Source organism: Apteryx rowi, unplaced genomic scaffold (genome assembly GCF_003343035.1).
Source record: "Apteryx rowi isolate R43461 unplaced genomic scaffold, aptRow1 scaffold_944, whole genome shotgun sequence".
Lineage (NCBI taxonomy): Eukaryota > Metazoa > Chordata > Aves > Apterygiformes > Apterygidae > Apteryx > Apteryx rowi.
In genome coordinates this window covers 101,151-113,065 of record NW_020451254.1, presented here as the reverse complement: position 1 = coordinate 113,065, position 11,915 = coordinate 101,151, and the positions used below count along the sequence as shown (strand labels likewise).

The 11,915-nt window shown below is 42.6% G+C and overlaps 1 protein-coding gene across 1 annotated transcript; it reads left to right on the top strand.

Moving 5' to 3' along the window:
- The first annotated feature begins 5,774 nt into the window (after window positions 1-5,774).
- On the top strand, window positions 5,775-11,348 carry MRPS17 (mitochondrial ribosomal protein S17). Its single transcript, XM_026092188.1, has 3 exons — window positions 5,775-5,847; window positions 7,141-7,287; window positions 8,627-11,348. The coding sequence occupies exons 2-3, from the start codon at window positions 7,165-7,167 to the stop codon at window positions 8,915-8,917; spliced, it is 414 nt and encodes a 137-aa protein (XP_025947973.1). The 5' UTR covers window positions 5,775-5,847; window positions 7,141-7,164; the 3' UTR covers window positions 8,918-11,348.
- The last annotated feature ends 567 nt before the right edge of the window (window positions 11,349-11,915 follow it).

Here is an 11,915-nt window from a genome sequence, read left to right as displayed (position 1 = left end):
TTTACCCTGTTCTCTTGGGTATACTAACTCACAGTGATGAAAGCTATTTGAAACACTGATTTTTCCAGTGGACTTGTGATGTGAAATTAAATTTTGCATAAGCCTACAGAATATTCCTTCAAAAAGCTTATATTTTAAATGCAATTGACTGCATGCCTTCAAAAATAAAATGCATGAAAACATATGTTCGTTCCATTGCCAGAGGGTTTTGAGGATACCAGTCAAACCAAACACTGAAAGCTAGGGCTAAATGATGTGCTGTGAATTTGTACTATGCAGTTCTCAGATGCTTATTTTTGAGCATAGGAAATCAGTCTGTAAAATTTTCTTGTTTTTATTTTATAAAATTAATAGTTCAGACTTGCACAGCCTAGTTAATGTCTGCGAGCTATAAAGGCTACAAGGAGACTAAGGCATTCTTGGTTTCCTACAAAATAAGGCTATTATAATGTGGCAGACTTTCAATTTCTCCTTAAGAAATTCCAAAATAAAGTTCTAGTTTAAACTGAAAAGTTCCATTTGTCCAAATCTTCCAATATTTTATAAAATATCTTGTCTCTTTCTTCTGCTGAGTTCTAAATTGGCATGCAAGAATACTGAATATTTTCCACTTACTTTGCATTTGCCCCTCATCCAAAAATCCCAAATAGCTAATAAGAGGAAAAACGTGTATGAAAGTTTTCTTTTTTGACTTGTAGGGAAGTTGAGGCAGAGAACAGATGAGTTAGTTACCAAATCACATGGAAATCGGAACAAATATTTGAGACAATTCAGAGTGGGGAGGAGAAGCTCAGGAAGAAATTCATCTTTCTGACAGCACTGAGACCAGTTGAGACGTCCTCTCCCTCCAGTTGTCCCTGGTAAAGCTTCTGCTGAAGTCTCGTGTCCAGTTTGGGGCAACACACTTCAAGACACACAACTGGAGTGAGTTCAAAGGAGAGATTCAAGGGCTAGAAAACCCAATCTGCAAGGTAAAATGAAAGATCTGGTTAGTATACAGAAGGGACAAGTGTGATGAGACACGAAGATAATGTCTGCTCTCTATGACCACAACAGTCAGGTCAAGAAATAACGGGCTTAAACTGCAGCAAGGTTACACACTGAGAAAAATTCTCTAACAATAAGATACTACGATGCTGGAAAAGCCCAGGATGCAGTTTCCATCTTTCTGAACAAGTTAGAAAAGCTTCCATCAGGAAAGGTGTGAGGGTATCTGCTCCTGCACCGAGACAGGAGGGAGCAGTATTTCCCCTACAGCTCTCTTCCCACCCTGGTCCTCCAGCACTCGGAGTGCTAGGCCTCCTGCCGCCAGCACTAGGAGAAGTCAATTCAGGCTCCAGAGGATCAGTGCGAGACAGCGTGCTTCCGGGACTCAAAATTTAACTCAGGGGAGGCACATCCAGGGCACTACCAAGTACCTTCAACCCCAGAGTACCCCCTTGTCTTGGGAATAGTTTTGAGGGAAGTGCAAAACAGATCTTTCCACAGAGTGCCTTTGCTCTATAACTTAGATACCCTTTCAGGGCACACTACTTAGCAGAGCTCAGGTCCCTTCTATTTACATATGAAGGTGTTTTCAACTAAAGGGAAAGGAATATTTTGAAAGCATCCAAGTCACCATAGTAGTATGGTGGAATGTAACTGCAATAATCTTGAGAGTCAGAGTATCATGCAAAGGTATCCAAAACAGCAGCATAAATATTCCAGCAAATTTTTAAGTCTCTGATCTTCAAGCTGCAGAGCTGATGGCAAAATTGTATTTTCACCTGTTACATTCCAAAGGTCTTTCCTGTCCAGTTTTCCTCAACATCCGCAGTGTTACTGAAAGAAAGTGTGCCATTGGATACAGCAGTTAAGGTATTAGAAGCATGAACCACTACAAAATACTGGATACAAACCCTTCTATTAGTTCTCTTCAGAAAAAAAACACCAAAGGCTGAAGACAAAAGAAGAAAAAACTTGACTTCATTTTTAATATGTAATTTGAACCAGCCAATTCAACTAAACAAGAACTTGGAGTTGGGGCCGGTATAGAATGTTCTCAAAGAGTTTCATATGGAAAATGCTGAACAGATAAAACTGAACTATTTCAAGAGAATGTATCCATTTTCTCAAAATATGACAAAAAACTCCAAAGCCCTTCATTTTTACTCTGAAGTTCTTTTTTTTCCCCCCTTGTATAACATAGTTTAAATGACAATATAATTTGTTCAAGATTTCCAATAGCACTTTTTTTCCTTTCCAGAATTTCTTTCCATGGAARAGTACATTCTGTCTCACAGTAAAAAGACTTTCAAATATTATATTTTCCCAAGAAATGTAAACTCCATTTTAATCAGCAGTACTGGGAGAGAAATAGAAGAGAAGAGATTCACACTGAGTTTAAATGAATGTCAGCTACTGATAACATAAGCAAAAGCACATAAGTATTTAGAAAAATAACTTTTCAAATAAGAGAATTCTTGCAGAATAAGGCAATCCAGGTTTGCAATCTTTGATTTAAATGCAAAAGCGATACACTATCAAGATCTCTTGCTAATAATAACAGCTTTGAACTGTGAATCATGCGCAACTTGTTTCAAGATACAGTTTCTGTCATTGAGTTCCAATGATTTATTTATGCAGTTGCCAGAGGGACATAAGCTCAAGATCCAGAAGCAGCAAAATGGGATAGCTCACAGCATGTCATCATAACCTTACCAAATAATACATTAATCCAAAACAGGGCGGGGTGAAAAGAGATTCCTGTCCAACCAGAATCTGTGAACTGAGAGTTTAGAAGCTGTGAATGTCCACAGCTTCCCCAGCACCTAATGAAAACTAACAGAAAGATAAGAGCTTTGCTCGATGGGGGAACAGGAATGCAGAAATGAGGACTATAGCTTGCAGGAACTAAACAGTACTAACGCTGCCTTTCTGTGTGTTTGCATTAAGATGAAAGAACTAACATTCTCCAGCTCCTATTGGATTACAATCTGCTCCCTTCCTGGCAACGAGAAACCAGCACCAGAGCAAAACGTGGGGGTGCAAGGGAAACCGGGAACAGCAGGCAACAGCAAGAAGAACTGGCGAGGCGACTCTTGCAAGGACTAATGCTTATCTACATCACAGCACTAGATGGGCAGCGGTGCTACACCACTGCGCCATACAGCTTATCGAACTGGGGAACAACCCATATCCTAGATACCACTTACTTCCACTGTTAACTTAAAAGTACAGTCTGAAAGAAAATGAAAACAGCACCTCCAACAAGCTCAATAAAATCCTCCAGACTTCAGTACATTACAGAGGCTGAGACACTGAGAAATACCTTGACTAGCAAGCTGTAATTAACCTTCCCAAGAGGGAGAGTATTATTTTATTTCAGTTTAGTATTTCCAAGCTAAATGGATGGTTTGCAGGGCTCTGCATAGGATATAAAGGTTTTCCTCTACATGACACTTGCTTTCAGTAACAACTGTGCACRAGGTGTTACCATCCAATCACACTTTGGTGAGCCAAACTCAATTGAAAAAAGCATCTCTGATCTCACCAAGTCTGACATGGATGCACAAAGCCAGCATCACTTTTTAAGGTAAACCTCCTTGGTCTCAGCAGTGGACAGGCTAGAAATAGAGAGCCCCTTCTCTAATAGCCCAAGAAGCGGTCTGTCCTTCCAGGTTAGTGTGCAGCACATGTACAGGGCAGTCCATCTGCCAGAAAAGTCCTTACCAAAGCCTGAAACATATAACCTATGTGGGTGCAGTGTGTTTTAATAAAACAAGGTTTAGGAAGCACTTTAAGAGGCACCAACAGAAGATGCGCGATGCACCAAGTGCAAAGTACATTAGCAGAGATACTGCTACAATTTGAAAGCCTTTTCATCGCTGAAATATTTACTGCAACTCTTATTCCTAAGATCCCCTGCTTCGTCGTGTTTCTCCTGTCTCCTGAGTTTCTACACTTAAGCTCAGAAGTTAATGCAAGTAAACTGAATGCAGGCAATAAAGGAAAAAAAGCGAGCTTTTTTACAGTCATTGACTCACACTTCTGCCTGTGTTCCCTGCCCTGCCTAAGTAACAATTTAAGCAATTAATTCATTGTTTTAAAATGGGTCAGTGATATAAATATTTTTCTTACCTCTCAAGCTAAAAAAGAAGTTATCTAAAGTCACCAGTTGGAATCAGACTTACTTCCCAGATCCTTTTCTGAACCAGGATAGGAAAAAAAAATCCCTTTTGATCCAAAATTCCGTATTTTTCAGCAGACATCAATGTGCAGCCCTCACAAGTTCTGTCACTGAAAATAAAATTCAAGCACAACTTTTATAGTTGATCCCCTTTTCTTTGTTTCCTATGAACTGCAGCATGTTAGCGCCCTCTGAAAAATCAAAGAATTGCTTCCCCAGGTGATACGAAGGGATCTTAACCATTTCCTGCCTGTGCCAGCAAGACTCCTCCCAACTTCTCTCCACTGCAATTCAAGCAACAAGACACTAAAATAAAAGCCCAGGTTTCAGGAACAAGCCCATGAGTCTTGACTTGCATATTTCTAAGAACTGATAGTGAACTTTCAAACAATCTCTTTGGCAATATTTGATAAACTATTTCAACAGTGTCTCCAGCAACACAAAGAATAGTCTGTTCTCACCATACCCAGCCACCTTAAATAGCAAAGTTGCACAGTGTTGTCCTATTAAATAAACACGATTCCCTACCTGCCTTCTTCCTGTGGTGACAGACGATAGAACAATTACGCCTAAAGAAAACGAGCCTGAAAAAYGGGCAGCAGCCAAAATACTTGCCAATGAAAAAAGGTGAGCGAACACAGGTTAAAAAGATGCAAAGCTAGCCCCAGGCTGAAGTCAGAGGAGCAAAGGGAGGCAGCACCCTCCAGGAGCTGCCAGCGGCAAGTTAGCTTGAATGCAACAGCAGAGCCAAGGCTCTTTTTGCCTTTATTCAATCTGGAAGTTTCTCTAGGCGCTGATTTTAGATATGTTTAAACTTAATTTCTACCAGAGCGCAGGTAAGCGAGGACGACAGGCCAGTTCTCCTCTCGTCTCTGACACGTTCGAATTTCTGTAGATTTACATGAACCCCCCCCCCCAGATTTAGCCCATTTTCCCATCTTTATTCCAGCTATGGGCAGAAGAGCACAGAATTAATTCCTGTGAGAACAGACCTGCGTTCACCCCTCCACAAAAAGAGGAAAGTTCCCTTTCCACACACCTTTACCCCCCCCCCAGATTCAAAGCGTACAAACGGCGCCTCCATCACCACACCTCCACATGCTCACCTCCGCCGCGCGCCCCTCGAGGGAGCCCTGGGCGGGCCGGGGACCAGCCCTGCGGGGCAGCACATGGCAGATGATACCAAAAAGGGGGCAAAGGGGCCGCACTGCCCGCACACTCAGGGCTGGGGCAAGGCCAGGCCCGGCCCAGCAGGCCTCCCCCGGGGATGGGGCCTCCCGGGAGCACCACAGCCACCGAGAGGCCACCAGGGCCCTGAGGAAAGGGGGCCCAGCACCCTGCTCCCTGCCATGCCCTGGCTGCAGGCCCAGTCAGGGCCCCTCAGCCCGGTGGAGGGAGAAGCCCCCCACGTTTCCAGCACTTATTACCCCCAAAGGGGCCCTAARGGGTGCCCAGGGCCAGCACGGCGTCCCCACTCTGTCCCCCTAGCGGCGACAGGAACAGTGGCAGCCTCAGGAGAAAGTGGCTGCCTGCGCCTTTAAACCCTCCCGCCATGACACCGCCCCCTTCCCCACCGTTGGCCCCGCCCCTCCTCCGCGCGGCCCTTCCGCCCTGGGCTCCGCCTTTTCCGCCTCCGCTTCTTTAAGGCCCGTGAGGCGCCGCGGCGGCGGGTGGCGGCGGTGAGAGGGGCTGCGGGAGGCGGCCGGGCTGGGCCGGGGGCGCTCCGGGGCCGGGCCCACCCTCCCCTTGGCGGCTTGAGAGCCGGGAGGGGACTGTGGAGCGGGGCCCTGCCTGTGGGGACGGTGTGGCGAGCTGAGCCGGGCCTGGCGGGGAGGGCTGGGGAGGCCCCAAACCTGTTCTGCTTCGTTTTCCTCTCACGGAGGCGCCTGGCCCCTGCCCCGGCCGCGCTCCGGCGCTTTGCGGGTGCTGCTCCGTGCGCGCTCGTCCCTTCTCTGTCCGTTAGCCCTGCTTTAGCGCGGGGGGCCTTGTTCTAGGGCGCCGCTCCAGCCCCGGGGCCGCGCAGCCAAGCTGGGGCGCTGGAGGCGGCCCCAGGCCTCGCCGGGCGAAGCGCTTCATCCTGCGTACGGGCAGCTCTGTGCTCGAGCTCCTGCTTTGATGTTGTAGAACGGATAGGTGTCATCGTGCTTGGAGACATCAATACGTGTTGACAGTGCCTAGCTAGCTGGGAGAGAAAAGGAGATAATCTCTGCTCACTGATACTCTTAATATTGTTTAAACTTTTTTAACTTTCAGATTCCTATTTTGACTGTAAATCTTGCAAGGGTGATAGAGAAAGCTCTCTCTATTTAGGCAAAATTAATGGGGTACTATCATAATTACTTGTACTGAAAGAGCTAACTCAAAAGTGGCTACCTTGATTTTAGATCATGAAAATACGTCTTTGATATCTCAAGTACATTTTGAGAATTTTATTCCTTTCCTCACTTTCCACTGCCTAAACTAGTAATTATGGTATACACACAAGCAAATGATTTTCCAGAGTCAACTTATAGGCTGATTTATCAGTCCCTTTTGTTTTGCATTCTGGTTAGCTCTATTCACACACAGAGCTGATGGACAACACCAGCTGTTGGAGTATAAGTTCAATTTGTAATGATTTCCACAGCTACATGTTTGTCTTTTGTGTGTAACAAAGTCAGTGTGGTTTGGAGGAATCTTGTGGGTCATGTGAGATAAGGTCTCATTCTTAAACTGTTATTTCCATTGTTATTGCTATCCTGAAGTAACTTTTCCTCATAATAGCAGCAGTTCATATCCTGTCTGATAATACCTTTAATGCAAGACTGAGTTAGTGCAATATAGGAAAGTTTGAACTGTTTGTATCTAGCCTTACTTCCCCAAGAAACAATATAATTAAGTTGTTAGTTTGAAACCAAGATTATAACTTTGCTATTGATCGGAAACTGATTTTTCTTTTTGTTAAAATAACATGTCTGCTTGCTTGTTGCCAGGCACTGGATGACCATACCTAAACAATGTCTGTACCACGTGGAGCTGTCCATGCAAAATGGATAGTAGGGAAAGTAATAGGAACCAAAATGCAGAAAACTGCCAAAGTGAGAGTGACAAGGCTGGTGCTAGATCCTTACTTATTAAAGGTAAAAGCTGGTTAACAATTTGTTTTACAAGCTAATTTTTGTATTCTGTGTGGGTGAATGTTTAATTTGACTCTTAGAATTTTTAATAGCTCTTTATACTGTAAACTCCTTGAGGGACTTGCGTAATGATTTGGCTGTGAGGATGACTGTAAAAGATGAAAAGCAGTGTATTGTCAGACCTTTCAATACAGATTATCTGCTAAATGTATCTTCAAAGTATTTTTTAATGCACTCTGATCTGAGCTGGGAAAGTAGGCTTTGCTTCATGCTTAGATTGATAGTTTTTTTAATGTTCATTTGGAGTATGCTTTGTCTTTGAAACTTGACATTACTGAGATACTTTTCCAGTACATTTCTGTAGCTGTTTTCCAGTATGCATAATTATGAGCATACTTAGTATTTCAGTCTATACTGTGGTGTGCTAGAAGAGCCTTTCATTTATTTCTTGTCAATGCATCTCAAGTAGGGAGGTTAAAATTAATATTTTCCCAATTTTAGATGGGGAAGCTATGGCACAGGTGGGTGAAATAACTTGCCCTTGGTGACCAGAAGGCTAGGGATAGGGTGGGGTTCTTGTGGGTCCTGGGATAATGGGTCTTGTGAAATCCAGTCCAGTACTTTATCCAGTAGAAGAACCTGTTGATTTTCTCCTTAAAGGAGAGATTCTGAATCCTGGAGTATCAATAAGACTAAATATTGTACTATTGCATGAAAGAAAATGAATTGAGCAAGAAAACTTGGAGGAAAAAAAGATGAACTTTGGTGCAACACCAAACCCAGGGCTGATGAGCTTTAAGAATGTTAGAATGGGTAAGAATTGATATTTGTTCTTGAAGTATAAACTGTTCAGGAAAGTCAGATTATTCAGCTTGGAAGAGCCAAGGCAGCTATCTTGCTGAAGCAGTGTGGAAGTGGAACATCCCAAGGAGAGAGAAGGCTAAAATGGCAGAACAAGAACTATAAGCAGAGAAAGGCCAATGGAAAGTGGTGATGCTAGAAAAGGGCATCTGTTAAGTGAAGAAGAGCTTATCTTCGCCTGTATCCACATACTATCAGCAGCTTTTTGTACCTTTGCTCCCTTCCTCATCTCCTTTTTCACAGACTCTTGTTGGAAATAACATACAAGTTGGGAGAGGGTGGTCATACTGTGCTTTCTTGAAAAAACAATACTGTGTACAGTTGCACTTCTCTTCAGACTTGAACTCATCAGGAAACCAAAGGCAAATAATTATGCAAAACTGTACTTCTCATTAGAGAAACTTAGTTCATTTTGTATTAAAAGTATTTATCATTGCTTTATTCTGAAACCTAATGCCAAGGTTTACTTTTCCTTCCACAGTTCTTTAACAAGCGAAAAACGTATTTTGCCCATGATCCATTGCAGCAGTGTGTTGTCGGAGACATTGTTCTTCTAAAAGCTTTGCCTGAGCGGAGGAGCAAGCATGTGAAACACGAACTGGCTGAAATTGTTTTCAAGGTTGGGAATGTCATAGATCCAATAACAGGAAAGCCCTGTGCAGGAACCAGGTTTCTTGAAAATCTCTCAGATTCAGAAAATCTGACAGAGGCAGATACTACCTATTTAAGTGAAAAACTCCAGGAACTTAAAGTTTGTTCAACAGACAAATAGAAGGAAAACATTTACGTGGAGGGCTTTTCAGCTGATCTGTGAGGGGAATTTGGGGCCCTGTTGTCATATGTAAAATGTTTCAATGATCTTTGGAGTCACAATAAATAGTAAACATAGTTGCTTCCAAAACTGGATGCTACAGATTGAGCACCTCAAGTTCCTAAATGAAAACATGGAGAAAATGTCAGTTAAGTGTTGAGTTAACACTTCCTCTTCTTGCATGTAGTTTTGCCCAAGCTCTTGATAGTTTCAGAAGCCAGCTGTTCGCTTGGAATGGCTCTTCTGTATTGAGAAATAGAAGAATATAACTGTATAATGTTTAATTTATGAGGGAAGGGAAGGGTCCATATTTGATTGTTCTGTATTTCAGACGATCTTTTGGTTTGTAGGCTTATACTTAAAACAATGCTATTAAAACTTTTGAAAGGAAGTGTAGAAATCTTAAAGCCAACTACTTACATGTGTCCTTATTTCCTCCTAGTCACTTACAGCCATATGGCTGTATTTTACAACTTCCGGAATCTCTAAGAAAAACACAATCACTTGCCTTTAAATATTCTCACTTTACTGCTGTTATAAACTTTGGGTAGCTTAGCATGGTTCCCTTTGTGGGAAGAAATCTATACAGAATTTGCTAAGCTGCCCCAGTCAGGGGCGGGAAATGAAGAACTTTCATTAAGGTCATTAGCTCTCATAAACTGCTGGATAAGTGTTCTTATTTCAGGAGAAAAAATGCTTCCTTTGCAACTGAGTAACTTGTCCAAAGAGCATCCAGTTTGGGGAGAGATGGAACTTTGAACTGCCAGCAGGAAATAGAAGGTGATGAGAATGCAAATCTAAAATGAAAGTAAATATGCTTAGATTTAGTCTCCTTAGAAGAGCTAATTAAAGCAGCACATTGGGAGAGATACAGGTACTGATTAGCTGAATGCTGTAATATAAAACAGGAAGGCCATAGAGGTTAATGATTAAAGATGACTATCCTGCTGCAGCTCTGGGGATCATGTGTCCTGTTTTCCCAGACATAAACCAAGAGTGTGCTACTATTACAGCAGCCTTATGTAGCTGACTTTGGTTTTGTATTCAGATCTAAAGGGAATCTGCGTCAAACACAGCATTTGCAGGGATGGAATACCATCCTCCTGAATGGAGGAGAGAGGGTACATCAAAGCTGTGAGGAATCCTATGTGAAGGGTGTGTGTTTACCTATGTCATTGCTCTTTGCTTAAGGCAAGAAGCTGAACAAGGAATTTCTGAATGGAATTCTTCTGCTGATGACTCAAAGTATTTTGGATTTTTTTTTTGAAACTGAACCACTCTACATTAGTAAGCTGTCAGTTCTTTTTCACTGTCTTAGCGCTGTAAGTTATTTCAGTTTGCTTCACATGCACAAAATGGCAGTTTCAGCTGGGCCCCAAACTGTTGGCAAAGTCAGATTGAACTCACATAATCTGGGCTAGGAAGAATGAGAGACTTAAGTTAGCTTCAATGTTTCTGAACCAAAATATTACCTTTCTGAATGCTAGACTGTTTCTTTCTAACAGTCCTCAAGTAATATCTATCTTATGTCTCAGTGAGATCAATAAGCTGGAGTGTCAGAGACCTTGATTGAAACTTCTCTACTTAATGTGAACATGGTCTTCAGCTTTGAGGAGACATCTTAAGTGTATGGCCTTAGGTTACTCTTGTTGATCTGCCTTTGCTGAAATGGTTTATGTAAATTATTTTGTAACTGTAGCCAGCTGATTAAGGCCTTTGTTGAAGTGGAAAAAAATCTGGGTTCTGATTCCTGTTCAAGTGAATCTACCATGTGAACTAGCAGAGATTGAGAAGTCAGTCCCAGGCTAGAACACTGCTCTGGGCAGCAGAAAATACAAACTTAAATTGTATCCAAACAGTCAGTAAAGGAATCTGAACCTGGTACTTGGGATGCAAGTGACTGTCCTATTAACTAAGCAACACAAAATACAGGAGTTAATGAGTTGCGTCTACACCTAATTGTGACTTAACACGCTTTCAGATCAAAATGTGATTAAATATACATGCAGTAATTTTTAAAATGTCAGTCCCGTATTAAGTTAAAAGGGTTTTTAAAGATGCACCACAGGTTTTTGTATTTTACTGATGTCAACACTGCATGTGCCAGTGTCTGTTCATCTTGTGGTGTGTGCTGATAATGACTGACAGTGGGATTTGCATAATGAAATTTTATAAACCTAATTTAGATGTGCTATGTAGAAACTCAAAGTTTGTTCGTAAACTTGTTTGCTGTGTCAATTGACTGGTGTCCCTTTATAATGTCCTTCAAATAACTGCTTAGTTTAAGAAAGTTTGTGTTATTTGAAGATCTGATGATTAGCACACCACCTGGTTTAGCTAAACTAAGTACTACTCTGGCTGGAATGTATTAAGAATGAACACTTCAACTGCATGTGGGTGAAAACTTTATTTGAGGAATAAGAAACTAGTTTTTGCATGTGAATCAGAAAATGTCATCTGGATTCTTTCCTGGTAAGTGGTTTTCATGGGACATTACCCTACTTACTAAATGTATCTTTTTTAGCTTGCAAAAACTTTCTGCGAGGTCAGGAGTGAAACCGATTAAACCAGTAATTTCGGAGGGGTTGGATACTATGGCTAAAGGATTCCAAAGATGACAGTTTCCTTGCGTGCCTGGTAGGCACGGGAAAAGGCAGCCCGTGCGGGGCACCTGCAAGCGCGTTATTTTGTTCCAGTTCACTTTGTGTTACTTTCTTCTGCCTTTCGTGGCAACGAAGGATGCAATGACCTCTATGAATGAGAGCTCAGACTGGTCTTGTGCCTGTTGTTCCTGTTGGTTAAAACCGTGGGGAGCAGCGGGGGGGGGGGGGGGTTTGGGGGTCCAGTAAGGGCTAGTCGTGAGAGAAACCCTTGCGGAGGAGGAGAAGGAGAAGGAGCGGGGACAGGGGCGACCTCGCCTTTGCACGGGGCACGGGCGGCCCCGGCGCGGGTAGCGGGG

What these genes read in the sequence shown, in the direction of transcription:
- MRPS17 (XM_026092188.1), top strand. Translation starts at nt 7,165, where the DNA reads ATGTCTGTACCACGTGGAGCTGTCCATGCAAAATGGATAGTAGGGAAA. An exon ending in TAGATCCTTACTTATTAAAG is followed by an intron (nt 7,288 to 8,626) that starts GTAAAAGCTGGT and finishes TTCCTTCCACAG; the next exon opens with TTCTTTAACAAGCGAAAAAC.